This window comes from Oncorhynchus clarkii, chromosome 23 (genome assembly GCF_045791955.1).
Source record: "Oncorhynchus clarkii lewisi isolate Uvic-CL-2024 chromosome 23, UVic_Ocla_1.0, whole genome shotgun sequence".
NCBI classification, from domain to species: Eukaryota; Metazoa; Chordata; class Actinopteri; order Salmoniformes; family Salmonidae; genus Oncorhynchus; species Oncorhynchus clarkii.
Genome location: NC_092169.1, coordinates 12396340 through 12424278, shown reverse-complemented (window position 1 = coordinate 12424278; position 27939 = coordinate 12396340). Strand labels below are relative to the sequence as shown.

Below are 27939 nucleotides of genomic sequence, written 5' to 3'. Positions count from 1 at the left end.
TTTGTACATGCACTATCTGTTTTTCTATATATGATCCTAGATGAGCACAGATGTTGATCTGTCATATGAATTTGGGGAGCTCAAGAAATGCAAAGCAGATCTTTGTAAAGGGCAAGTGAAGTGAATTCAGAATGCATGAATGGAAGACCTACTATTCCTGTTGATAGAGAGAAAGATAAACAAATATAGAGAAAAGCTTTCATAACTCTCTGTACGTTAAGGAAGAGCCCTCAACAGCCATGTATTTATTGAGAATGTGAAAAAACATAATAATTTAGGAACTCTGTCGGGTCTCAACTTACTGTTGAGAGTATGAATAGTAGAATACACAAGGTGCAATTTTGACACTTAGCATTTTTCCTCTTGTTATATTTCACTCACTGACATGTCAGTTAAAACTTTTTGGATTGGTAAATTAGTCTAGTTAGTCTAGCCAGCTATCTAAACTTGTAGTAATCATGGCTGATTTACCACCCCGGCACGCAGGGAACATGTCCAGGGGCCCTGACCTTCATTCTCACTCATACAGTTGCTTGTGAAAGTATTCACCCCCTTGGCATTTTTCCTATTTTGTTGCCTTACAACCTGGAATTAAAATGGATTTTATGGGGTTTGTGTCATTTGATTTACACAACATGCCTACCACTTTGAAGATGCAAAATATTTTTTGGGGGGTGAAAAAAACAAGAAATAAGACTAAAAAACAGAACTTAAGCGTGCATAACTATTCAACCTGCAAAGTCAATTACAGCTGCAAGTCTCTTGGGGTATGTCTCTATAAGCCTGGCACATGTAGCCACTGTGATTTTTACAAGGCAAAACTGCTCCAGCTCCTTCAAGTTGGGTGAGTTCCGCTGGTGTACAGCAATCTTTGGATTGAGGTCTGGGCTTTGACTAGGCCATTCTAAGACATTTAAATGTTTCCCCTTAAACCACTCAAGTGTTGCTTTAGCAGTATGCTTAGGTTCATTGTCAGGTGAACCTCCATCCCAGTCTCAAATCTCTGGAAGACTGAAATGTTTCCCTCAAGAATTTCCCTGTATTTAGCGCCATCCATCATTCCTTCAAATCTGACTAGTTTCCCAGTCCCTGCCAATGAAAGACATCCCCACAGCATGATGCTGCCACCACCATGCTTCACTGTAGGGATGGTATTCTCGGGGTGATGAAAGGTGTTGAGTTTGCGCCAGACATAGCGTTTTCCCTGATGGCCAAAAAGCTACATTTTAGTCTCATCTGACCAGAGTACCTTCTTCCATTATGTTTGGGTAGTCTCCCACCTGCCTTTTGGTGAACACCAAACTTGTTTGCTTATTGTTTTCATTAAGCAATGGCTTTTTTTCTGGCCACTCTTCCGTAAAGCCCAGCTTTGTGGAGTATACGGCTTAAAGTTGTCCTACGGACAGATACTTCAATCTCCACTGTGTAGTTTTGCAGCTCTTTCAGGGTTACCTTTGTTGCCTCTCTGATTAATGCCCTCCTTGCCTGGTCTGTGAGTTTTGGTGGGCGGCCCTCTCTTGGCAGGTTTGTTGTGGTGCCATGTTCTTTCAATTTTTTAAATAATGGATTAAATGGTGCTCGTGGGATGTTCAAAGTTTCTGATATTTTTTATAATCCAACCCTGATCTGTACTTCTCCACAACTTTGTCGCTGACCTTTTTGGAGAGCTCCTTGGTCTTCATGGTGTCGCTTGCTTAGTGGTCTTGCAGACTCTGGGGCCTTTCAGAACAGGTGTACATATATGGAGATCATGTGACAGATCATGTGACACTTAGATTGCACACATGTGGGCTTAATTTAACTAATTATGTGACTTCTGAAGGTAATTGGTTGCACCAGGTCTTATTTAGGGGCTTCATAGTAAAGGGGGTGAATACATATGCACGCCCCACTTTTCTGTTTTACATTTTTTATTTTTTATTGAAACAAGTCATTTTTTTTCATTTCACTTCACCAATTTGGACTATTTTGTGTATGTCCATTACATGAAATTCAAATAAAAATCCATTTAAATTACAGGTTGTAATGAAACAAAATATGAAAAACGCCAAGGGGGATGAATACTTTTGCATGGCACTGTATATCATATTAACATGGCATATGTCAGCAAAATGTGTCAAATTGCAGGAAATTAGCTGTAAAATTGCAACTATTTTTTTTCTTCTGTAAAGCAAAATGATTTGTTTACTTTTTGGTAATAAATACTTTTCTGCTAAAAGATCCCTCTGTACGTATGAAATGATAATTTTGAATCGCTGTACTAAGTTAATGTGAGTTCATGTGTAGCGGCTAATTGTATAGTTTATAGGTTATGTGTTTGTAGATCGACTGAGGTAAATGAAATTACAGCAACCAATGTGATAATGGTTAGGGTCATTTTTGATTGCTATTGCTGTTCTCCAAAAAGTATATTAGACTGATTAAATTGGATAGAAATGCAATCCATCCGTCCGGGCTTCACTAAAACTCAGACCCTGGTTTCGTCCCTGCTCCTGCCCACTGAGCAACACAGGCTATGTAAGATAACCTCTTAGCATTAGCATCACCTAAAACTCAAGTCAAACATTAGCTAGCATAAGTCACAGTTTCTGTAACTTTATATTTACCATATAGAGCTTACTCTTATCTCTATATGACAGGAATGTATGTTTGTAACATTCTGTAACGATGCACATACAGTACCAGTCAAACATTTGGACACACCTATTCAATTTAAACGTTTTTCTTTCTTTCTTTTTGACTATTTTCTAAATTGTAGAATAATAGTGAAGCAATCAAAAATATTAAATGACACATATGGAATCATGTAGTAACCACTACTAAAGGACACAATAATAAGAAGAGACTTGCTTGGGCCAAGAAACACGAGGAGTGGATATTAAACCAGTGGAAATCTGTCCTGTAGTCTGATGAGCCCAAATTTGACATTTTTGGTTCCAACAACCACCGTGTCTTTGTGAGACACAGAGTAGATGAACGGATGATCTCCGCATGTGTGGTTCCCACTGTGAAGCATGGAGGAGTGGGGTGTGGGGTGCTTTGCTGGTGACACTGTCAGTAATTTATTTAGAATTCTAGGAACACTTGACCAGCATCACTACCACATTCTGCAGCGATATGCCATCCCATCTGGTTTGCGCTTGGTGGGACTATCATTTGTTTTTCAACAGGACAATGACCCAACACACCTCCAGGCTGTGTAAGGGCTATCTGCATCAGATGACCAAGCCTCCACAATCACCCGACCTCAACGCAATTGAGATGGTTTGGAATAAGTTGGACTGCAGTGTGAAGGAAAAGCAACCAACAACGACTCAGATTATGTGGAAACCCCTTCACGACCATTGGAAAAGCATTCCTCATGAAGCTGGTTGAGAGAATAGCAAGAGTGTGCAAAGCTGTCATCAATGCAAAGATTGGCTACTTTGACGAATCTAAAATCTAAAGTATATTTTGATTTGTTTAACACTTTTTTGTTTACTACGTGATTCCATGTGTGTTATTTCATAGTTTTGATGTCTTCACTATTATTCTACAATGTAGAAAATAGTACAAATAAAGAAAATCCCTTTTATGAGTAGGTGTGTCCAAACTTTTGGCTGGTACCATATATAAGGCCCAGCTTCTTTCACTGTTATACTCTTTGGAGCAGAGATACGCCTGGGAGGATACTAGCCAATCACAGAGCACAGGAAGTGACTACCGGCCAATCCCAAAGCTCAGGAGTGGACTGCAGTGTTTCTGGGCCATTGCCATGGCTCCAGTGTCAAGAGACTGCTTTTAATCACGTGTAGAATATGCATGGAGTTCCTGACTGCTTACTTCTGTGTGTCTTCACAGGAGAAAGCATGGATACTGTACAAACACAAGAGAAGCACAGTTAGTACACAGCTAACTCAACACAACCTAGCATGGCTTATGTCCTGTATTTCTCTGCAGTTACAGGATATTGTTCCTTGTGTGGTTCAGCTCGGTGTGAGTGTGTGTGTGTGTGTGTGTGCGTGTACATGTATGTGCATGTACGTGCATGTGTGTGTGTGTAGGCGTTGCCCACCCTACTGAAGATGGAGCTTCACACAGAAGTGTGTTTGTGTGTGATGGTATGTGTGATTGTAGACGGTGCACTTCCCACCCTGCCGAAGGGAGAGCTCTGTACGACTTTGCCAAGCCATATGAAGCTGGGCATTTCCATGTGAAAGGACCCATGAGCAACAACATGTGAAGCTCAGAGGAGCATGTTAAATTGGGTGTCAAATGGTCTATATATTTTCTAAATGAAGGCAGATATACATTTTTCAACTGTTTTCCATCCTGAACATCTGTGACGCTAAAATGTAGTGTAAAAAGGAGGGGTCTTAGACAATATCGACCAGAAAAAGTCTTAAAACTTTTTCGGGATCGGTGTCCCATCCTCAGGACTGTTGAGCTAACGTAGGCTAATGTGATTAGCATGAGGTTGTAAGTAACAAGAAAATCTCCCAGGACATAGACAATGTCTGATATTGGCAGAAAGCTTAAATTCTTGTTAATCTAACTGCACTGTCCAATTTACAGTAGCTATTGCAGTGAAAGGATACCATGCTATTGTTTGAGGAGAGTGCACAATTTTGAACATGAAAAGTTAATAATAAACCAATTAGGCACATTTGGGCAGTCTTGATACAACATTTTGAACAGAAATGGAATGGTTCACTGGATCATCTAAAACTTTGCACACTAGCCTACGTTAGCTCAACTGTCCCGAGGGGGAACCACCAATCCAATAGAGGTTTTAACATGATTTTTGAATAACTACCTCATCTCTGTACTCCACATATACACTTATCTAGTCCCTCAGACGAACAGTGAATTTCAAACACAAATTTGACCACAAAGATCAGGGAGGTTTTGCAATGCCTCACAAAGAAGAGTGCCTATTGGTAGATGGGTAAATATTTAAATAAAGCAAACATTGACTATCCCTTTGAGCATGGTGAAGTTATCAATTACACTTTGGATGGTGTATCAATACACCAGTCACTACAAAGATACAGGCATCCTTCCTAACTCAGTTGCCGGAGAGGAAGAAAACCGCTCAGGTGAGGCCAATGGTGATTTTAAAACAGTTAGATTTTAATGGCTGTGATAAGAGTTAACTGAGGATGGATCAACAACATTGTAGTTACTCCACAATACTAACCTAATTGACAGAGTAAAAAGAAGAAAGCCTTTACAGAATACACATATTCCACATCATGCATCCAATTTGCAATAAGACACTTTAAGTAAAAGTGCAAAAAAAGTGGTAAATAAATTAACTTTATGTCCTGAAAACAAAGCATTATGTTTGGGGAACAATCCAACATAACACACCACTCTTCATATTTTCTAGCATGGTGGTGGCATCATCTTGTTATGGGTATGCGTGTCATCGGCAAAGACTAGGGAGTTTTTGGGGCCCCTTTTGTGGTATTAAATACATCACCCCCTCATAATCAGAACACAACTCGATTGAGGTAAAAAATAATAAAAAATAAACTATGACTTCGAACCAAGTCTTGGGCCCTGAAAAGGAACATTTTAAAGGCCCATCTCTTAGCACCTAATTTCATGCAATTCTACACATTTTACCATGAGGAAGAGAGATTCTTTGGGAGGGTATTGAGTTGAAAAAAATGTATAATTGGTGGAGTACTGTGGATACCATTATTCGTGAGCCTCCCAGGCCCATGTTGCACAGGGTTCAATTGTAGATTCCTAATATTACATTGTGTTGTGTTACACCCTCTAAACTTATTTCACTGATCCCTTGGCCAAAAGTCATTTCATCTTGTTCTAAAATTCATTGAATAATTCAATTTTTTAAAATCTTGTTTTGAGATCTGGTCATGGACCCCCTGCAGTACCACAGACCCGGACCCCACTTTGAGAACCCCTGCATTAGAGCGCACTAGAGTACAGTACAGTATAATGTACTGAACTCTACTGTGATGTGCTTTACTGTACTGTACTAAACTCTACTCTGCTCTACTGTGCTGTACCGCGATGTCCAAACTCGTGAAACATGGTCGTCTATGATTGTTTCAGATTTGGTCTGGTCCAGACCAACCAAAGGTTAGCTCATTACAATAACAGCCCGTGTGTAGAATAATACCCACATGCAAATAAGGGCGTTAAATTGTTCTACCGTTGTGTACCTATTCAGGAAACATCACCAGGAAGAGAATGATATTCATATCACTAATTGTGCATTTCTGTAAAGTACAGATCAGGTACCCATGATGTCATTAAGTTACCGGAATTCCATTACCCAGTCAAATCCACTTCGCCTACTGTAGTTCAAAAATAAACATGTATTTTTTTCAAACTCAAGGTGTCATAGCTGACAACGCCATTCTTTCTGCAGACATATTTGAATCTTAATTCAAGTAGATATTTAATTAACAGAGTTTTTGAAAATGTGATTACATAAAAACTGAGGGAGATTTTACCGCCAAACTTTGCATCTACACAGTTCTTCCAGTAAATGTATTTTTGTCAAATGTTCTTTGTAAATTGTTCAAAGTAGTCCTTGTGCATAGAGTTGTGTGGTTTGTTAAACTATGAAATCAATGGTTTTGTTTGGCATACATTTTAAAGTGAAAAAGTCCAAGCGTAATTCCGTTAGCATGGAATAGCCCAGTTGTGTCTGGGGAGCACACTACCCACTTAGCTCTGCAGTTGGCTCTGGTGCTCTCTCCATCTGTCTTCCCCATCTTCTATTTCCATCGCTCAATCTCTTCCTCTATCTCTTCCTCTTTATCTCCTCCACACTGCCTGTCTTTTATCAGTTTTATAAAGCCTAAAATGTGGTGTAAAAATAGACAACCTCAGGTATCTGGCTAATTACTGTGTGCGCGCGCGTCGGCCTGCCCGCGTGTATGTGTGTGTGACTTTAGTGCTCTTTAAGCTTGTGACAGTGTGTAAGTAATGAGGTGTGTTATTGACAGAGTGGAGTGTCTTCTCAAGTGGACTGAATCTTCCTCTGTCTCTCTCAAACCCCCCCTCTCTCTATCTCGTCTCTTTCTCTCGTCTCTCCCTCCATCGCTCTCTCTCTCTCTCTCTCTGCTGGGAATTGTTATTGTCTACGAGCTGTAGGCTTCTTGAAGTCCCACTCAGTAATGAGGATAGGCCCTCCAGACCGGTCTAAGACACGTGAACGCTCCTAAAGAGTGGAGATTAATTTTACTCCATGTACCCAAGGAGAGTTTGTGTTGCATAGCCAATAATCAATATAGTGCATGTGTCCTGAGGTTGGTGAACCTACATAATCACCAAACAGACCAACAAGGCATAGGTTGAGGGAATAGGGAGGCAGAGATGAAGAGAGGAAAGAGCATGTGTGTCATAGAGAGAAATGTGTCAGAGAGCCGCTGAGCTAAATAGAGAGTAGAGAGAGTAGGGAGAGAAGAGCGAGATGGAGGAAGGGAAAAAATCTAACTATGGTTGAGGAATATGCACACCAGAGGAGAGGAATTAAGAGAGGGGAGGAGGGAGAGGTTGAGGCGGGATGAGTGAGAGACTGAAAGAAAGGGATAGATGGTGGGAGAGGGGGAAGGTGAAACCATGCGGGCCACTCAGCATGGCAACAGTTCCGGCGGAAGCAAGGGAGGGAGGGTAGAAGTGCAGACCCTGCCAGAGAGAGAAAAAATGAAAGAGTGAGTGAGAGGGAAAGACAGAAAGACAGACTGTGGCATATTGTATGCCGTTGATGCCATATGGTGGTGAGGTGCCACCCAGAGAGGGCACAGACCACTGCACCTCACCACAGCGGGCACAGACCAACCCTCCTAGCATAGGAACAGAGGAGAGTGACTGAGTATGGGCTACATTTTTATTTTTGTCAGTATGATGTAAAGGCAGTTGTCATTATTTTTAACCCCCCACCTAAACGCACGCACACACACACACACACACACACACACACACACACACACACACACACACACACACACACACACACACACACACACACACACACATACACACACACACACACACACTCCTCTCTGTCCTTTATTCTACGCCTACAGGGGCCAGCCACAAAGCTGGCACCCTTTACTGCTTTCCAATTTTGCAAATAGCAAAAGGAGGAATCTTTTTTTTTTTCAAGCTCATCTATAATAGGATTGTGAATTTACAGAAATCAATCAGGTGGATGACTCCCCCTGTTTGGAGAAAGGGAGAGGGAGAGGGAGAGAGAGAGAGCTTAATTTCTAAATGGCTGCGAAGTGATTTTCTCTCGCTCTTATTTGACACTCCCTCATTGTTTTTTGATTCATGCCCGCTTGCCTTTTGAATATCGATTTGAGAGGAGAGGGTGAGTCAGGAACAGAACCCTTAGTCACTGAAGCTCGATTAGGAGGCATGGGACTGAGTTTATTAGTACAGATATAGAGTATTGGTAAGTCTCATGGATCAGTGGGCTGGTAGGGTTGTGGGTCGGATTCCTGCATGGGGTACATACACTGAGTGTACAAATGCTGGCCAATGTGGATTCCATTTCTTCCCACAGTTGTGTCAAGTTGACTGGATGTCCTTTGGGTAGTGGACCATTCTTGATACACACTGGAAACTGTTGAGCGTGAAAAGCCCAGCAGCGTTGCAGTTCTTGACACACTCAAACCGGTCTGCCTGGCACGCACTACCATACCATGTACAAAGGCACTTAAATATTTTGTCTTGGCCATTCACCCTATGAATGGCACACATAAGCAATCCATGTCTCATGGCTTAAAAATCATTCTTTAACCTATTTCATCCCCTTCATCTACAGTGACAGAAGTGGATTTACATCAATAAGGGCCCATAGCTTTCACCTGGATTCGCTTGGTCAGTCTATGTCATGGACCATTCAGTGTATATTGGACAGGTGTGTAACCGGTGGCGTGCAAAATGAAGCTCCGACTCCCTAGCCAGTATTTTATTTATTCATTTTATTTCACCTTTATTTAACCAGGTAGGCAAGTTGAGAACAAGTTGTCATTTACAATTGCGGCCTGGCCAAGATAAAGCAAAGCAGTTCTACAGATACAACAACACAGAGTTACACATGGAGTAAAACAAACACACAGTCAATAGTACAGTAGAAACAAGTCTATATACGATGTGAGCAAATGAGGTGAGATAAGGGAGGTAAAGGCAAAAAAAATATGTGACCAGTGGCCACTTCTATCCCTCTGTCTCACCCGCTGGGCGTGTCCAAGGAAAAGGAGAGAGGAACTCAGTGTAACGTTTACTGGCGCTGTTATACACACAATACTGGTGCTGTTATACACACAATACTTTCAGAATATTAGAATAAGACTCTCTGGATTTGGGCTGTCACTGTCACTGCTCTCATACTCCAAAGGCATGCCTACCTTCCAAATGATAAAATAATCTCCCGGCAGAAGGAAGCGCTCTGCTTAAATAAGCTGGCACAACCACACCCTTAATTAGCCTGCTAGACGCACTTGGCTGGCGATACAGTGGGATAGAAGGCACTTTAGTGGCCACCGGTCACATATGAACTCAAAGTTGCATTGAATAAAAGCATCTGATGAATGCCTATATTATTATTTCGAGTGGTTATAAGGAGGGGCTAGGGAGTAGGGGCTAGGGAGTAGGGGCTAGGGCTCTATTTTTTATTCAGCACTAAATATGCTCCCAGTTCCCCTCAGAGAGACTTATAATCGGAGACCTCGCTCAGCCGATAACATGAGATTACATTACCCAAAGTCCATTGCAATGGTGCTAGGACATGCTCATCTATGCCCACTCTCCCGTCGAGTGTGAAGGAATTTTTAGAGTGATGTTCACCCCCCAATCCTGAAACAGCATCTAGCCTCTTGCACCTAGGCACTTCGTGTAGATCAGAAGGAATTTGACAGGTATAAACAGTAGCTTTACATTGCCCTTTGATTGGCTTGGTACTAGGACTGTTCACCATATATCTTATAGCTATCAACATAGGGGCACAACTTTTGTTTTAGAAGTGGGGGGGACATAACTTTAAAAAAATAAATTATTCGGATAAACACTATTATTCGGATAAAGACCCCAAACACTCCAAACAGCCTACCCGACCGCTCGGAGGCGTCCTCATGGTCCTAAAGCACACCCTTGTCTCTGTTTTCTATCACATTCCAATGTCCACTAAAAAATGCAACTTCAGAATGTAGGTCCCGTCCCCTGCATCTCCACGTGTGTGATGGGATGTTTCACAGCTCGATCATACGTGTGTCCCACATGTTAGAGACAAATCACACAGACCCATTGATCCTCTGGGACATCGTGGGAGTGCGTCCTGTATGTGCATGCTTTCATGTGTGTGTTGGAGGATTTACAACCAGCGCTGTCTATAGGGACCAGGGCCATCCTGCCAGGGCTTGATGGAATGGGGGACAGCGTGTGTGTGTGTCCGCAGGACGTTTGTCCTTGTTCGGTGGCTGAGATACTACTGGCTTTTCACGTCTGTCACATCATGTCACACCTTCTAAAGGCCTTCTTTGACTCCCTCCCCCTCGGTTGGAGAGGTCTGGGGAAATGATCGAGCTCCACTGCACAGGACTGTGTGAACAGCCACACCATTCACTTTCATTCATTCTCGAGGCAGCGAGGTAGATCTTGCCACCTACATGATCATATCCCCCGAAGTAAGCCCATCTGAAATCTCCATTCTCAGTATGCCTATTCGCTGTGTGTATTTACAGGTGTGCATACAGTGATGTACAGTACGCTTTGTTGTAGCTACAGTAGTCCTAGAGTCTCAGCAAGCTCTCTTGTGTTGCATGGCTTAATTATTATATGCGATGCTTTATGCTAATGTTGTTTCCCCAGATTCAATTGTTGGCCCGATTTGTTTAAAAACACACTTGGACTAATTTGCATTTCACAAAGGGGTTATTTTTATTTCCTAAAAGAGAGAAAGTTCTGAATGGTGTGACGCAAAGGGAAATGTGTGTGTGTGTGTTTCTCTGTGTGCGTTGTGTGCATGTGTGTCTTTGCGTTCAATTGTGTGTGTTTGTTCTGGTGGAAGTAAAGCTTGGGCTCACTTTGGTTTAACCTTGTTTCGCATTTATGCATCTGTGTTTTCTAGCTTTTCTTAATGAGCTCCTGTCAGACAGTCTCTCCTGACTCTTGAAAGATGAGCGCTCTCTCAGATCTCCTCATAAATACATAGTTCTCGCTCTATTTCTCTCTCTTCATCTCTGTTCACTCTTAAAGATGTTTTTCATTTATCGCTCAAAAACATTCAACAGTGTTGCGCAATCTAATGGAGATTTAAGTTTAAAGTGTACCCGTCTGAGCGAGAGAGTTCGTCAGAGTAGTTGAGTCGGCTTGAGTCCAATAGTTGGAGATAGCTTCCTTCGCTCATCTCCTTCCCGTAATTGATTGGTGAAAGGAATGTTATGAATCCATACTCTCACCTATTCAACTGCGTTTAAGCGGTGGTTACCTCAGAGGTAAGGAAGGATACATTTCTAAATTATTCAAACCGGGCCTAAGCATTGGAAACGGGGCTTGTGACAGTGTGATTACGTGAGAGTCATGGAGCTGAGGATATGAACCCTGAGGAGACAGAAGCAGCAGGTGACCCCTGTCTGACCTTTAGGGCCAATAGATACCAGAGATTAGGCCCGGGGCGCTGCGAGGAAGACGGCATGGGATGGGAAGTGGTTTTGTATTTTTGTGTGTAAGTGCGAGTGCGTGTGCGTGTGTGTAAGTGCGAGTGCCGGTGTGAGTGAGTGTGTGTTGAAGTGTGTGTGTTGAAGCGTGTGTATTTACAGGGATAAGACACAGGAATACAGGGATGTCACTGTTGGTGGGATAGTCCAGGGAGGAGGATGTGTTTGAAGGTATGATAGGGGAATAGTTTGTTTTGTGACACCAGTAGTACAGTGAACAATGTGGATATTTAGCCTAAGGCCTTTTGGATGTTTGATGCAGTCAGTTGTTTGTGACCTCCTGTCCTCTTGGGAAGTGCAGTTTTTAAGGCTGGTTTTATGGGGGAGGAGGCTACACCAATGACACCCTGTCTGTAAGTAAAGATAATACATCTAACTCTACCTATAGTATTTGAATGTTACAGTATTTTGGAAGCTACTATCTGCTCTGTATTTGTTTCTGACTAAATGTGTTTATAATTGATTATGGATGTATTGTATCTACAACTGTATACTGCCTATTATCACGTTACAACAAATGTACCTTGGCTATAAGCATTTGAAAATAGCTCATATTAACAGCATTTATAAATGACATACAGATGCATTCATAGAACATACATAGGTGGTAATATGTATTACTAAACATACTATAAGCATTCCTAATAGCCAACGGCTGTTTACAAGATACCATATAAATGCATCTATAGTATAACGTGTTTTATCCTGTCTCCTATTTTGGCCTGGTTCAGCAGTGTCAGGTTGGTGCAGTTGCGAGAGAGACAGAATGTTAGAAGGAAATCAAACAGGGAGCTCTGTGTGCACTGCGCTGACAGATTCATATACTTTTTTAAACGTCTGTTGTCTGTATAATGTCTTTATTATTTGCCATGCAATATCTACATACTGTATCATATGGTCACTGTCGGATTCTCCAAAACGGGAACTTTTCAGGAAATGTAAAAAACTGCCTTATTGTCCCATTAACAAACGTATAATTATGAAACCTCAGAATCTATTTGGAATACATTTTGGCAATCAGGTTTTCATCTGATTATGTGAAGATGTGTGAAGACAATTCATGCTGGGAGAATTCATTCATGTGGCAAAGTTAATGCTTCAAATGCTTTGGCAAGGTCTTAAAATATGTAACGTTAGCTACCTTTGCACCTTTCCTCCCCTCCTGTTCTCTCAGAGGTATCCAGCAGCAGTTGTCCAGCTACAGGGAGACGGTGCGGCGGGTGGGGGAGGAGACGCGTCGGCAGACCACCACGGGCCAGCATCGGGACGACGCGCCCACCTGTGGCATCTGCCACAAGACCAAATTCGCTGATGGCTGTGGCAACCTCTGCTCCTACTGCCAGATCAAGTTCTGTGCCCGCTGCGGGGGGAGGGTGTCCCTGCGCTCCAACAATGTAATGCAATGTATACACACACACACACGCACGCACACACGCACGCACACATGCACGCACAGACACATGCCCCCTGTTTACTCCACTTTCACTGACAATGTGTAGTCTAAGTGTTAGGGTTGGCTGCAGCAGTGTGTTACCCCGGTAGAGGCTGGTAAAGGTTAATTTGGAATTAGACAGGGACTGGGTGCAGGGGGACCTCTGTGTTCCCCCCGGGGATCGGACCCGGGGCTAGAGACACAGTGGAGTTGTGGGGGATCCTTGCAGGAAGCCCACCCGGCCACCCACAGTGTGATATTTAATTGAATTTAACCACACACACACACATCATGCATTCTAATTAGGTAGCCCTAATTAGCACATTGTGGAGAGGCCACTGTGTGTGAGATAGGGGAGATAATTGTGGGGGGCTTTTAAACAGGGATTACCTACCTGTTGAGTCCCCCCCCCCCCCCCCCCCCCCACCTCCACCACCTCAACTCATAATCAATCAGGCTTGTGCTACTGTTAAGGAAGTTTGTGGATAACCTCATTTTGATTTGGATAAAATCACCTCTGTCACCATAAAGTGTGTGTTCTCAAGCAGGTTTTAGAATTTTCCTAGATGTGTCCTCATCTCCCCTTTTCTCTCTTTCCCTATTTCCCTCCATCTCTGTTGATTTCTCTCTCATATGCCACCTGGATGCTGACAACAGGAGGAGAAAGTGGTGAGTGTTTCCTCTTTCTGTGAAGGCATACAGTATGTGTTTTTGTGAACTCCATTTGCATCCAGAACTTTTGCAGCATTTACAGTACAGTATCATGTTCTTTATTACAGGGGTCCGAGGTGTAGATGCAGGAATGTGACTCATTAAGACCTTAAAGGGATAGTGTAAGATTTTGGTAATTAGCCCATTTTCTACTTAGTCAGAGTCAAATGAACTCATGGATATCATTATTATGTCTCTGCATGCAGCTGGAAAAAAGTTGCTAACTGGTGTTAGCGCAAGCTAGAGGTTAACAGGAACTGGACTCCCGTAGGATTCTGGCAGGAATGGGAGTCAAGTTCTAGAGTCAAGTTCAGGACAAGATGGACCAGGATCAACAGTCCACAGGAACAGGCAGTACCTGTTCATGTGTAGAGCATTTCATTAAAAAAACACAACTGTGTAGGCTAGGCCTAATATAGTTTTGCTCACTAAAAATCAGCCCTCAGTCCAGCCTCTCTCAGCCTATTGCGGACAGTCTGAGCACTGATGGAGGGATTGTGCGTTCCTGGTGTAACTCGGGCAGTTGTTGTTGCCATCCTGTACCTGTCCCGCAGGTGCGGTGTTCAGATGTACCGATCCTGTGCAGGTGTTGTTACACGTGGTCTGCCACTGCAAGGACAATCAGCTGTTCGTCCTGTCTCCCTGTAGCGCTGTCCTAGGCGTCTCACAGTACAGACACTGCAATTTATTGCCCTGGCCACATCTGCAGTCCTCATGCCTCCTTGCAGCATGCCTAAGTCACGCTCACGCAGATGGGCAGGGACCCTGGGCATCTTTCTTTTGGTGTTTTTCAGAGTCAGTAGAAATGCCTCTTTAGTGTCCTAAGTTTTCATAACTGTGACCTTAATTGCCTACTGTCTGTAAGCTATTAGTGTCTTTACGACCGTTCCACAGGTGCATGTTCATTAATTGTTTATGGTTCATTGAACAAGCATGGGAAACAGTGTTTAAACCCTTTACAATGAAGATCTGTGAAGTTATTTGGATTTTACGAATTATCTTTAAAAGACAGGGTCCTGAAAATGGGACATTTCTTTATTTGCTGAGTTTATGTGCACAGTGCTCAGCTGTAGGCTGATGCTGAGCAGACCATCCGACTGGGGTCTCAGTCCTCATCCTCCAGCTTAATCAATCTATATTTAGGTAATTTAGAATGCGCTCTTTTATCCTGATCGACTTAGTCTTACAGTCAGTGCATTTAATTAAGATAGGTAAGACAACCCCACATCACAGTCGCATATTGCATTACTGAAATCATTTTCAATAGGCTTACTTCCTAAACAAACACAATAACCTACATATTTCTGCGCGCAAAAATGAGCACAGGACAGGACGGGAGTGATTTTTATTGGAAAGGTAAAGGAAAGTTCTGGGCTTATAAAACTGTCGCAGGATCAGGATAGTACAGGAAAGTAACAGACAGGACAAGACGGGACAGGAAAGAATTTTCACTCCTGTGTCAACCTCTAACGCAAGCTAGCTGTACCTATAGACTTCCAATCATTGTGCTAACTCTAGTAAGAGACAGCTTGCCGAAACAATCTTGAACTTCCTTCAAACTGCATGCAGAGACATAAAATGGCATCCATGTGTTTCATCTGCCTCTTGGTAAGTAGAAAAAGGGCTTACTTGCCAAAATCTCGCACTATCCCATTAAGATATGTAGCCAACAAGAAGGTAGAACCACTTCCAGTGTCAACCAATAGTACTCCACTAACTCTCACTAGACCGCTAGTAACATACCGTACACCACTTACACCTTTAGGTATTACTCCAGGCATGCCTTTTACACCTTACAGCACTCACACTTTTAGGTTGAGTTTAAAACCTTACATGCCCTTGGCCCTTTCCCTCAGTGGCGCTGCCAAACTATCACTTTGTTGGTACTTGGCTCAGTGGTGCTCTGGGCTTCCAACAATGCATTAGAGTACTGTAGACACTAGTCCAACCCCCCCTACAGCACCGTACAACAGCACTAACTCTAATGAGGCTTTGGCAGTAAGAGTCTGTTTCTTGAGTAGTGTGTGTAAACTCTGTGTATTACCTGTGCAGCCCCTATGTACTGACTACATAGCCTTGAGTATAAGTTGTGGGGACCCTGCATATAGTTTGTATAACCCCAATTTCTAACCTATGCTGCCCTCTGTATCTATTTGAAGACCCAGATGGGGTTTTAAAAAAGAGAAGGCCCCTGTGTTGAGAATACGTGTCCCCTTAGCAATGGTCATCAAAATTGTTAAAAGGTTTTTATAATAATTATAATAAATACTACTGTTGAATGCACTCGTATATGCATTTTGTTATAGTATCAGGTGTTTAAAAAAATATGTGTAAAATGACACATGGCACATTTGCATAAATATGCCAGTTGTGTTTGCATATATGAATACATTAACATAAAGGGGTGGGACAAGGCTGCAACCACCAAAAACTTGCTCTGTCTACCCTACCTGCACTCACCTGCACTGTCTAGACTGCATCATTATTTACTGTTGTTGTCGCGTTCTCTTGCATAACTCAACAAGTCTGTCAATAGCAGGATGCCATCGGATTAAAGGTCAACACACTTAGCTCTAGATAACATCCAAACATACTTTACATTGTTTGCAAGATCAGTGATAATATCACTGTATTCCGAGTGTCACATTTTTGGAAGTTTCTTTCATTTCAGCGCATCTAATTTGTAAACATTTTAACTGTGTTAAATTATTACTTTTTTTCAATTCCACAAAAAATTCTCAGCCCTCAAAATAAAGTTACCCATCTTCTCTTTCTTGTGACGTAAATGTTGAGACGGTGCATTAAATCGCTGACAAAGCGTTATTTTCTATTCAGTTGTACCACAATGTATTCCATAGAGCCAATTTCTGCCATTACCGGGGTGTGTTTGACAGGTCATTAAAAACATTTCCGTAGTCGTAGCGCTAAAGGGAGAAAAAAAAGTCAGGCACAAGTAACAGTATGAAAGAGTTACAGGAGTCAAATGAAAGTCAATCCAGCGAGATTTAAGTGACAAGTTGAATTTGCACCCCTCAAACACAGGAAATAGATGACGGAAAAAAGCCGACCCTCAGGTGGGCAGGGCATGCACGTTGCTAATCCTTTATGTATGGCCTATAGTAAGTATGTGGCCACTGTTTATACTGTAGCTTGCATAACCCATGTGGTCCATGTGACGGACCAGGCTCGATTATGTAGCAAAAATTGAAATTGTTTTGTTTTTTTACATTGGATTAAAGCAGAGACTCAGAGCTAGAAAATGATATATCATACACTAAAGTTGAGGAACAATGGGAAAGTAATACTGCTTTGAGAGTTGATGAACTTGTAAATCCCACTTTTGAGAAAATGTCCCTTGAATGTTTTGGTACACCTATTGCAGTGCTCTCTTTGTCTACACCATTTCAGCGTCGTTCACACCCTCTTCAGCCTTAGCCCCGCCCATCTCTTTAAGGATTCACACGTGAGGCCATGTGCTAAACAGAGGGAGTATGGTTGTGTACTAAACAACCAAAGATTTCAAGTCTAAAGGCTGTTTTAAACTACGTCTATCGACATGTCTGTAGACAGTTATCGCAGTGACATCATGGACATTCTATTGTCATTTGACATCAAACTTGTCATTGTCGTTATGAAAAAGTATAAACACAAAAATGACAGGCTTCATGACATCATCAGCTTGGTGGTCCAAAATAGCATAACTGGTGTATTTTAATACCAATATACCCATCTGTTTAAAAATGTAGTTAGCATATGTCAATCTAGCAAACCAGGCAACTAAAAGCAACATTCTAAACAATATTTTGGTTAGTTTGTAGTTTGTTAGTAAGCTAGCTAACATTAAGTTAACTGGCTAGCCAGTTCAAATAATGACCATATCATATACTGTAGCTGACAATGTCTTAACTTTAGCCAATTGGCATTCATTATTATAGTTAATGGCAAGTTAATGGCAAGCTAATTACAGAAAATATCTTAGTTGTGAGTGTGACAAAATAAAAACAGGGTATTCTACCGGAATTGTTTAAAACTTGGACACTGTCTTGTTAGCTTAATGTTATATCCTAAATTTGAAATTTGTGCAGGTCATGTTGTTTTTCACATTACTGTCTCTAGTAAACACACACTATATCAAATCAAATCTAAGTTTATTTGTCACATGTACAGAATACAGAAGGTGTAAATGGTACAGTGAAATGGTTACTTACATAGTGGAGTCTTTTGTTTAGACATGTAGCTAGCTAGCTAAACAATGAACCATAATCCCAATTCATAACGTTACTAAACTGCATGAAGCTGCATGTAGCTAAAGCTAACCAACTAAGTTCAATGTTAGCTAGTTAGCTAAGTTAGGCTATAACTAGCAATGCAAATGGCTCTGAGAAACGAATTATATTACTACACAGATCATACACGTAATGTTAGCTAGCAAGCCAGCCAGCTAACATTAGCTAGCTAGCTAACAGTATGCTTTAACTTGAAAATAAAATGAAAATGTCTTTCTGACAAAATTGTAAACATATAATATCTGAATATGTAGCTAGCTACACGCTCTTACCTGTATCGTATACATGGATGAATGCTTCTCCCTCTCTGTCACGGATGTCATGGTTGCCCTTAGTTTGAAGATGTAATCCGGAGACATGTGTTTTATACAACAGCCTTCTGTGTGTTTTCTTTTCGACTCCCTCTGCATATTTGCAATCAAACGGCAGAATTTTCTCAATCTGCTTAGCTATCATACCCTGCTTCCACGGCACATTCCACTGATTTCAAACTCCATGAAGTGAAGCGCATTAGCAACACTTTTGCAGTTATTCATGATGTAATTCAAAATAGCATTGTTAGAAACAATTACCTACACATACTGAGCAGCTCATGTTATAGACAGAAGGATGCTACATGGCAGACCAATCCAGACTCATCTCTCGCCATATCCAGCCCATCCATTATGTCAGCCAATCATAGCTAGTGGGAAGATTCCTGTCTTTTTCTGTGGCTAAACCAACTGGGCTTGTAATTTAACAATTTTATTCATATTTACAGATGGCATACAAGTTTGTTTTTAATGCACTTGAAAGATCAAATGTTCCAGAAGGCATTTCTTCCCCCAAAAAAACAACACATTTTGATAAAAAAATTATTTATTTTTACATTTAAATGTCTGTCCTTTGAAGTAGTACGCCAAGTTTACTGAAATGAGTCACATATGTGTCATGGCTAATGATAAGCAGTGCTCATTGTCTACACTAATGGCAGATCTAACAGTGAAAATCTGTGTTTGTGCTGAAGCCAAGTGTTTCTCGCAGAAACACTGTTTTCAATGTCTGATTCCTCTTCCAAGACAGTAAGCCCTCTCTCCCCTTCCCGTTACCTCTCTTTCTCTTCCCTTCATATTGTAACATCAAAGGCTATGTTTTTAGAATGTGTTGATTTGGGCTAGAAAACAGACTGTTTAAAAAAATGTTCAGGCACTATAGTAGTATTTCATCACCGCGACAATGTAGTCATATCACTGTTTGATACTCTCTTGGGGTAGTGTTCAGTGTGTGTGTGTACACAATGTCTCTCCCTGCAGCAATTTGGTAGTGGCTGAGAAATCAGTAGTCCACTGAAATCAACAGCGCCTCGTGATTACTATGGATCACAGTCTCTATCCTCCCTCCGCTCTGCCGTTCTTTCACCTCATGGAAATGTCTCATTGACTGGGACATGACACAGAGCTATCTCTCAGTATCCTACTTTTGTTTCAAATACAGATACAACACATGCCGTTGCCTACCCTACACACATCACATTTTATGAAGCCAATGTTTCACATGTTATATATAATTACCCTCAAAGGACCTGTATATTTTGGATCAATTCAAATGAAACCAAATTTGATCAATTAAACAAACAGATTGATTGAGAAAGCAGACTCATACTTTCCTGAAGGACACAAAAAAATAGAACCAGCCCACCGAGGAGGGTGAAAGCCCCTACACACTTATCTAAGGACAAAGTTGTGCCCCTCCCCCTCCCCAAGTGCAGCACAGAGACATCTAGTGGAGACAGATAGAAGTGCAGTAGACTTACTCTCCTCCAATGCATTATAGTAGTAAAGGGGCACTGAAGAGATAGCGTGTGTGTGTGTGTGTGTGTGTGTGTGAGGGCACAATGAAACATAAACACACTCCCAGTGTGAGTGAGTAAAGACCTATATTATATATTTATATGGATTATATATTACACACACTCACATTCATAGATCTATTGAGGACTCAAAGTAAATTATTTACACTATTGACTGTGTGTATGTGTTTGTGTTTCTATGTGGATGGGTCTGCGTGTGATATAATTGGGGTCCTCATTTACTGTGACAGTGTGTGTATGTTCTGTGTGTATGTGGACATGTGTCTTGGCGGGTAACATTACATTTTTCCGCGTGTGTTTGCGTGTGCTTGCGTAGGTGTGTGCACGTGGGTGTGTGTGACTGAGGAGGGTTTCTGGGTGTGATGATATACATTCTCATTAACCCCAATGGACACTAATCTACTTTGCGGCACTCTTTCATCCTGACCTAGGATTTATAGCCTGCTGAATTATGGGTAGTGCATTGATGTTGCCGCCTCCATGCATCATCCATTTCACCTGTGAGGAGACGCTGACAGCAGTGACTCACTACTCATGGTCCTTTTGCCTGTCCTCTTCACACTAGTCAATGGAGACAAGATCATAGCCCATTACATTATAGCACAGTGCATCATATAGATGGTGCAGGGGCCTGCTGGGAAGGCTAGAGCAGGGTTTCTCAATCCAGGGCGTGCACATTTCTGATTCAACTATTTGTGGGAGTAGCTGATTAATCAGGTGTGTTAGTGCTGGGCTAGAACCAAAACCTGCATCCCGGTTCCCCACAGCCCCACCAAGAGGCTCTGATGTCAGAGTGATCACTCCTAGAATGGATGTTAATTATGATGCAGCCAAATGTTGTAGCTGATCATTAGTGTGATAATGAGTTAGCCACTGATACTCCACCCCCTTGGGGGTCTGAGACACCCCTCTAGGTGGAAACCAGTCATTTACCAGTCAGCCATTTGCCTTTGACCTTCGTCACAAACCCTATGAATCCAGTCATCCAGAGGTTGTACTTTTCTTTTCCTACTCTCCCCTTTAGGAATCCAGTCTGTATTTGGCTTTAAGTTTCTATCATCTCTCTTGGAAATCATCTTTCACTAATCTTGGATTTTTTGAAGGATCATTATTCTAGGAAAAAACCCACATGTTGACATCACATGATCATGCGAAACCTTTACCATCGTAAATGCTGAACAATAAAAACAATACAGGTTAATTTAGTTCTTCCATTTCTGCTTGTATCTGGATGTTGTAGCTATGCATGTAACTACTGTATAAGTGTTAAAAAAAACTCTTCCCCTGCACTAGAGTTGCTTACATTTATTGCAAGTCTGCTGCAGTGGGAAGGATACTCTGCCTTGGAGGTGGGAAGTGTCTGTTTACAGGTCACACCTCTGACCTCTCATGGGATCCTTGACCTGCCAATCATCCCCCTTGACCTTGCCCACCTTGGCCTTGAGCCAATAGGAACTTTAGGCCATCCCATCCCGGGGTCAGAAGTCAGTTGTATTTTTCCAGTGAGTAGGCTACTCTACGGCAACTGGACATTTCCATCGGCTCTTTTCTGCCAAAGGATTCTGAACTCTGAACCTCCCTGGTGTGATGTGAATGCGTTGATGATGATAAACCATTCGTTCAACTACACCATGAAGCTGTGTGTGTCTGAGGCAATAAAAGGGTTGAACTTGAGTCTGTGTCCTGATCGTCATTGTGCCTCTAACCGGGAATCCAGAGTGATTGTCCCTTATCTAAAGCGGCACCTTCATTTTCGTAGTCCATCACCAGTTGGTGGCGCTGTTTTTCAATGAGCAATCTCTTTCATAGAACACTACTCTGCTGTTCCACTACAGAGACCTTTAGTTGACACATACCTGAAGACAGAGAATGGGGATTCCCACAGTGGAATGTTATAACATGCGGTAACTATGGTTACACAGCGGGTTAGTCTCTTCAGGAACCAGCAGCGATACAATAGCAGCTGAGAGATTTCAGCACTATTCATTGTTATTTCACACACACACACACACACACACACACACACACACACACACACACACACACACACACACACACACACACACACACACACACACACACAATGCAGTCACACCACGCACGCAGTGGAGAACCAAAACACATCCACTGAATAATCTAATGAAATATGTATGCTCTCGAAAAAATAAACGTGATCTGTGGTGAAGCCAATCCCTCTCTCTCTCTCTCTCTCTCTCTAGGGGTTTCTTCTGGTCATATTACATTCTGCTTCCCCCTGTCTCTCTCTCTCTCTCTCTTGGTCTCAATCTCTGTCTCTGAGGGTTTCTTCTGGTCATGTGACGTGTTGCTGTTAGGAATGAGAGTGTGTGAAAAGGCTTTGTGTTTGCTGCAATCTGTCAGACTGTGACTCCATCCATCCGACTGGCGGCCTCCCATCAGAGGGGGATCTAATACCAGGACTACTTCTGGATTATCTGTGGCTTCCATGGGAAAAACAGAAGTTCTTAGAGTCCTGCACTCTGCCTCTCAAATGTTGTTAATTTGTAATGGTGTCACATTTTCAATGTTGGCCAAACGGATTGTTAGGATTTAGATGGTCAGGATTTTGTATTGCGACTCTGTACTTTTGTCTCTCTTTGTACTTTTGTCTCTCTCTCTCTCTCTCTCTCGCTCTCTCACAATTTCAATTCAATTTCAATTTAAGGGCTTTATTGGCATTGGAAACATATGTTAACATTGCCAAAGCAAGTGAAGTAGATAATAAACAAAAGTGAAATAAACTAAACAAATTAACAGTCAACATTACACTCACAAAAGTTCCAAAATAAGAAAGTACAAAAGGGAAAATAACACGCACACACACACACACACACACACACACACACACATACACACACACACACACACACACACACACACACACACACACACACACACACACACACACACACACACACACGCACACACACACACACACAAATGCATCTCTAATCCTGTACTGCAAGGATTCATTGTGAGTCTGACTCGGTGTGTGTGTGTGTGTGTGTGTGTGTGTGTGTGTGTGTGTGTGTGTGTGTGTGTGTGTGTGTGTGTGTGTGTGTCAGTAGTAGTAAAACTGTGTTTGGTGTCAGATGTTATGTGTCACATGCTGTGTCTGACTGGGGTTTTGAAATGGAACACGTTGTTTGGTATTGGAGTGGTTGTTTATACTGAAAGAAGATGGAAAACAAGAGGGAGAGATGGAAAGTAAGAGAGAGATGGAAAGTAAGAGAGCATAGCCTTGCTATCGAGAGAGGCCGCCATAGATGGCCTGTCTTCTCTTGAGAGCCAGGTCTATGTGCACACTGCCCACAAAAATGTGGATACTGAGCTGCACTTCCTAACCTCCTGCCAAATGTATGACCATATTAGAGACACATATTTCCCTCAGATTACACAGACCCACAAATCCAATTTTGATAAACTCTCTTATCTATTGGGTGAAATACCACAGTGTGCCATCACAGCAGAAGGATGTATGACCTGTTGCCACAAGAAAAGGGCAACCAGTGAAGAAAAAAACACCATTGTAAATACAACCCATATTTATGTTTTTTTATTTTCTCTTTTGTACATTAACCATTTGCACATCGTTACAACACTGTATATAGCCTTTTGACATTTGAAATGTCTCTATTCCTTTGGAACGTTTGTTAGTGTGATGTTACTGTTCATTTTGAATTGTTTATTTCACTTTTGTTTATTATCTATTTCACTTGCTTTGGCAATGAAAACAAGTTTATCATGCCAATAGAGCCCTCTGAATTGAAATGAGAGAGTGACAGAGAGGGAGAGAGAGAGCTGGAGGAGAACACAAAGGCACTTACACATTTAAGCTGTTCTAAGTAGTCATGAACTGTTATGAATGCTTATAGCATTCTAATCATGTACTATAGACGATACTAAGCACTAAAGACAGGTGACTTATGAAAGTGTCACCCACAGACATTCAACTGGGAGTCAGTGCCACTATAGCTGACGAGCAAAGCTGGCTGTCGTGGGATAAACTAGGACGGCAGCAATGGCGATGGCGGGAGGCATATGCGACTGTGCGTTCATGGAGAGTGCGTTCTGTTGGAGAGCTGCCTCGTCAGGGAGTGTGTATGTGTGTGTGTGTGTGTGTGTGTGTGTGTGTGTGTGTGTGTGTGTGTGTGTGTGTGTGTGTGTGTGTGTGTGCGTGCGTGCGTGCGTGTGTGTGTGTGTGTGTATGTGTGTGTGTGTGTTCTGGCACTATGGAGCAGCAGCAGCAGGCAGGGCGGGAGATCAGTGCTTGGTGCTGGCAGGAATCGGTTGCTTAGGTCTGGCAGCAGGGATCGGTGGGCTGGTGAATATCTTCAGCAAAGCACTGCTCCATTGGGGGAGTTGTTGGCTTTTGTGTGTGTGTGTGTGTGTGTGTGTGTGTGTGTGTGTGTGTGTGTGTGTGTGTGTGTGCGTGCGTGTGTGCGTGCGTGCGTGCCTGCGTGCCTGCCTTTCCTCTCCCTGATGGTACTGGGCGGATGGTAGGATAAATATAGCTGCGTTGGTGTGAGGCTGTTTTCTCCTCGGCTTTAATCAAAAGCAATCTGGAGGAGTAGAGAGGGGGAGAGAATGAGAGAGAGGGGAAGAGAGAGGGAAAATGTGGAATATGCCAAGGTGTTTTATTTTAGTTCTCTTTAAGGAGCCATCCGGGACGCTTATGGAATAATGATAACCCTGGTGGCCAGAGTAAAGGGTCTCCCTCTCTCCCCTCGCTCTCCTACCTCCCCTCATCTCTCCCCTTCTCTGTCGTGTGGTCCTCTTTCCCCTTATTTTCTTTTCTCTCCTTACTACCCCTTTCCCTATTTTTCCTTCTCTCATTGTCTTTCTAGATACCCTCTTCCCTACACTCAGCTCAGAAACAGGCAACAATGTATGTGTGTTCCTTTACACCTTCAGGTTTAGAAGATGTATTTATAGTTTTACATTTGGCTTTTTAGTCATTTAGCAGACACTCTTATCCAGAGTGACTTACAGTTACTGCATTCACATTAAGATAGATAGGTGAGACAACCACATACCAGTCATAGTATGTACATTGGTTCCTCAATAAAGTATCTATCAGCAGAGTCAGAGCTGTGGTTTTGCTGTGAGAATGTAAGCCAAACTGTTTATTAGAATAGATGCCATATTGTTATGCCATATTATTCTTTTAATCATAAAAGCCCTCTCGTCCACACTGTTATCCTGGCAGCAGTGTACTCCTTAGGGTGCATGATTCCCCCTTGTCTGTTCTAAGCCATTGTTTTCCTGTGATGCTGAATTTCACAGTTAGTCTGTCACTGTTCAAATTGGCTCAGTGCTTATCTTAATTGCTTGTGATAATAATAGCTACTCACAATAAACAATAATGCTGTGTTCTCCCGTGATATTCAATACAATATATACCACATAAGTTAGTAAGCAACTAATAATAAAGCATCTTGGGCTTTAAACTATGTAGATTATGTAGATTCTCAAACAAACTCAGTGTGTATATATTTCCTCCCGGTCATGTGTGTGTAATAACCTTGTTATAACCTCTTTCTCCAGGTGGTGTGTGTGTGTGTAATAACTCTTATAACCTCTTCCTTCAGTTGATAACCGTATAACAGCCATATAATAACTCTATGTATTTGTGCTTCTCCAGGTGATGTGGGTGTGTAATAACTGCCGTAAGCAGCAGGAGATCCTCACTAAGCCAGGGGAGTGGTTCTCAGGTACAGGGAAGCCAGGTCTAGGCTCAGGCATCAGTGACCCGGCCATGTGTGGCCTGAACCCCAGTGACGAGAAGCTTCGTTCCCTCTCCCAGGTCCCCCTGGGGCCCCACGACGCCAACTGCCCCGGTGACCCAGGACTGGCACCAGGAATGGACCTCCGCTCACGCAGCGAGCCCCCGTAATCCCCAGCCACAAACACACACATGGTTCACCTGTACACCTACTTAAACATTACTCTCTACTGACATACACCTCATAATTTCTCCCTCTGTCTCGCTTCCTCTCACCCACCAGGAGAAAGCCGGGTAATCAGAACAGTAAAGGTCGAGGTGAGCGTCGACCGGGTCATCCCAGACTCCACACCCAGGTGTCTGTGGACCGGGACCAACGAGAGCGAGAGCGGAGGGAGGGCCGGCGGCTGAGTAAGGGCCGCTCTCTGGAACACGACCCTGTGGGAGCGGGGGTCCCCCGATTGACAGAAGAGGGCTATCACATAGACCCAAACGCCCCCCAACATTTAGCCCAGCCCCAGCCAGGGGAGCCACTGGGGGGCAGGCACCCTCTACAGCCCCTGGGGCGAGGCAGGGGGGTTGAGATTGGGTTTGAGGGTGTTGGGAGTGTTGGGGGCCAGCCCGAGGCTATGCTGGGCCAGAGGACGGTGGAGGGGGGTATTGGGGGGCCACAGGACCATGGCCCTCCACATCTCCAGACCTCAGAACTCAGGGAACCCCCTGGGTCAGCCCCCGTCCCCGAACACGGCCCCCTCCTGCGCCGGTCCAAACGGGAAAAGGCTGAGAGCATGCTGCGAAACGATTCGCTCAGCTCGGACCAGTCAGAGTCTCTGCGGCCGCCACCGCCACGGCCCTACAAGTCAAAACGTGGCGGTGCCGGGAAGAGACAGACATCAGTCAGCAGCTCAGAGGAAGAGGGAGGTACCACGCCAGAGTACAGCAGTTGTGAGGACGCAGAGATCGAGAGTGTCAGTGAGAGAGGTGAGACAGGCTCCAGTGTAAAAGTTTCCCATAGACACAGATCTAGTTTCAGCGTACACTCCCCAAATCGTACCATAAAATATCAAGGAAGAGACGCAACCCCTGACTACAGATCAGCTTCTAGGGCCAGCTTTATCCCATACTGTGAAAGAGCTTACCAATACTGTATGCATCCCACACTGCAGTGAAAGAGGTAAGAGAGTGTGGTAAGATTGTTTTCAAGACATGCTGAGCACAATTTTAAATAAGCGCTCACTCATTGTGTGTGTGTGTGTGTGTGTGTGTGTGTGTGTGTGTGTGTGTGTGTGTGTGTGTGTGTGTGTGTGTGTGTGTGTGTGTGTGTGTGTGTGTGTGTGTGTGTGTGTGTGTGTGTGCTCACCACAGTTTTAACACATTGTAAAAAGTACCGGCTAGCGAGAGCTGCTCAGCCTCTCTCTGCTCTCTTCATTGTAACAATCCAAACTCGAGGTTGCATCTACTTTATCACAGGTAAGTAATCATAGGAGGTGCTTATGAGATTATTCGATGAGAGATAGTAGCATTTGATTAATGAGCTCTAAATGTGGAGATGTTCTTGTACTGTATGTAATGTAATATATTGTGACATAGGGTTGAGCTCAGCTTGTTTTTTACGTGATTAAACACATTTAGTTACTCAGTGTAGTGTGTTTTGTTTGTTGAGTGTGTGCGTGTGTGACTGCATTGAGTGTTTGTATGTGTGTGCAGTAGTGTGCGTGCGCTTGTGTGTGGATGATATTCTGGCCATGGCTTGGCCTGAGGGGATAGAGTCCCAGGCGGGCAGGATAGGTTGACCCTGTCCTACCCCCATGTGACCCTGCGTGACAGAGCTAGGACACAGGCTGCAGCCCTGGAGCCATGGGAACAAACACTAGGCTGGATGCTTCTATAACGTCGTCATGTCTCAGCTATGTTACTGCAAATGCTAACCACGTCCTATCTCTTTACTTCAGGTCTTACCGTATCATAGCCATGTGCTTTTAGTTTGAAGCGAACCGTGCCAATGTACCTAACTATGTCCTAGCTATTTATGTTAGCTCTAACCATGTCCTACAGTTCTAACTATAGTCAGAGCCTGTTATGTTTAGGCTACATACAGCTCACCTAGATACATCACATTTGCGAGGAGAAGAAAGTAGATACTATTGTAAACCCAGTACTGTTTCGAATGGGCTTCAGTCCACTTTGATTTAATGCCATTTGTTCCACATGCCAACCTGGATTGAAACCAG

At 42.9% G+C, this 27939-nt stretch overlaps 1 protein-coding gene across 1 annotated transcript in view; it reads left to right on the top strand.

Moving 5' to 3' along the window:
- LOC139381240 (regulating synaptic membrane exocytosis protein 1-like) overlaps positions 1-27939 on the top strand; it is a 56588-nt gene that overhangs the window by 6024 nt on the left and 22625 nt on the right. Inside the window, exons 3-6 of the mRNA XM_071124715.1 lie at positions 12862-13081; positions 13777-13788; positions 25628-25875; positions 25992-26689. Of these exons, the coding sequence (XP_070980816.1) occupies positions 12862-13081; positions 13777-13788; positions 25628-25875; positions 25992-26689 (1178 nt within the window). The remainder of the gene's footprint in view (positions 1-12861; positions 13082-13776; positions 13789-25627; positions 25876-25991; positions 26690-27939) is intronic.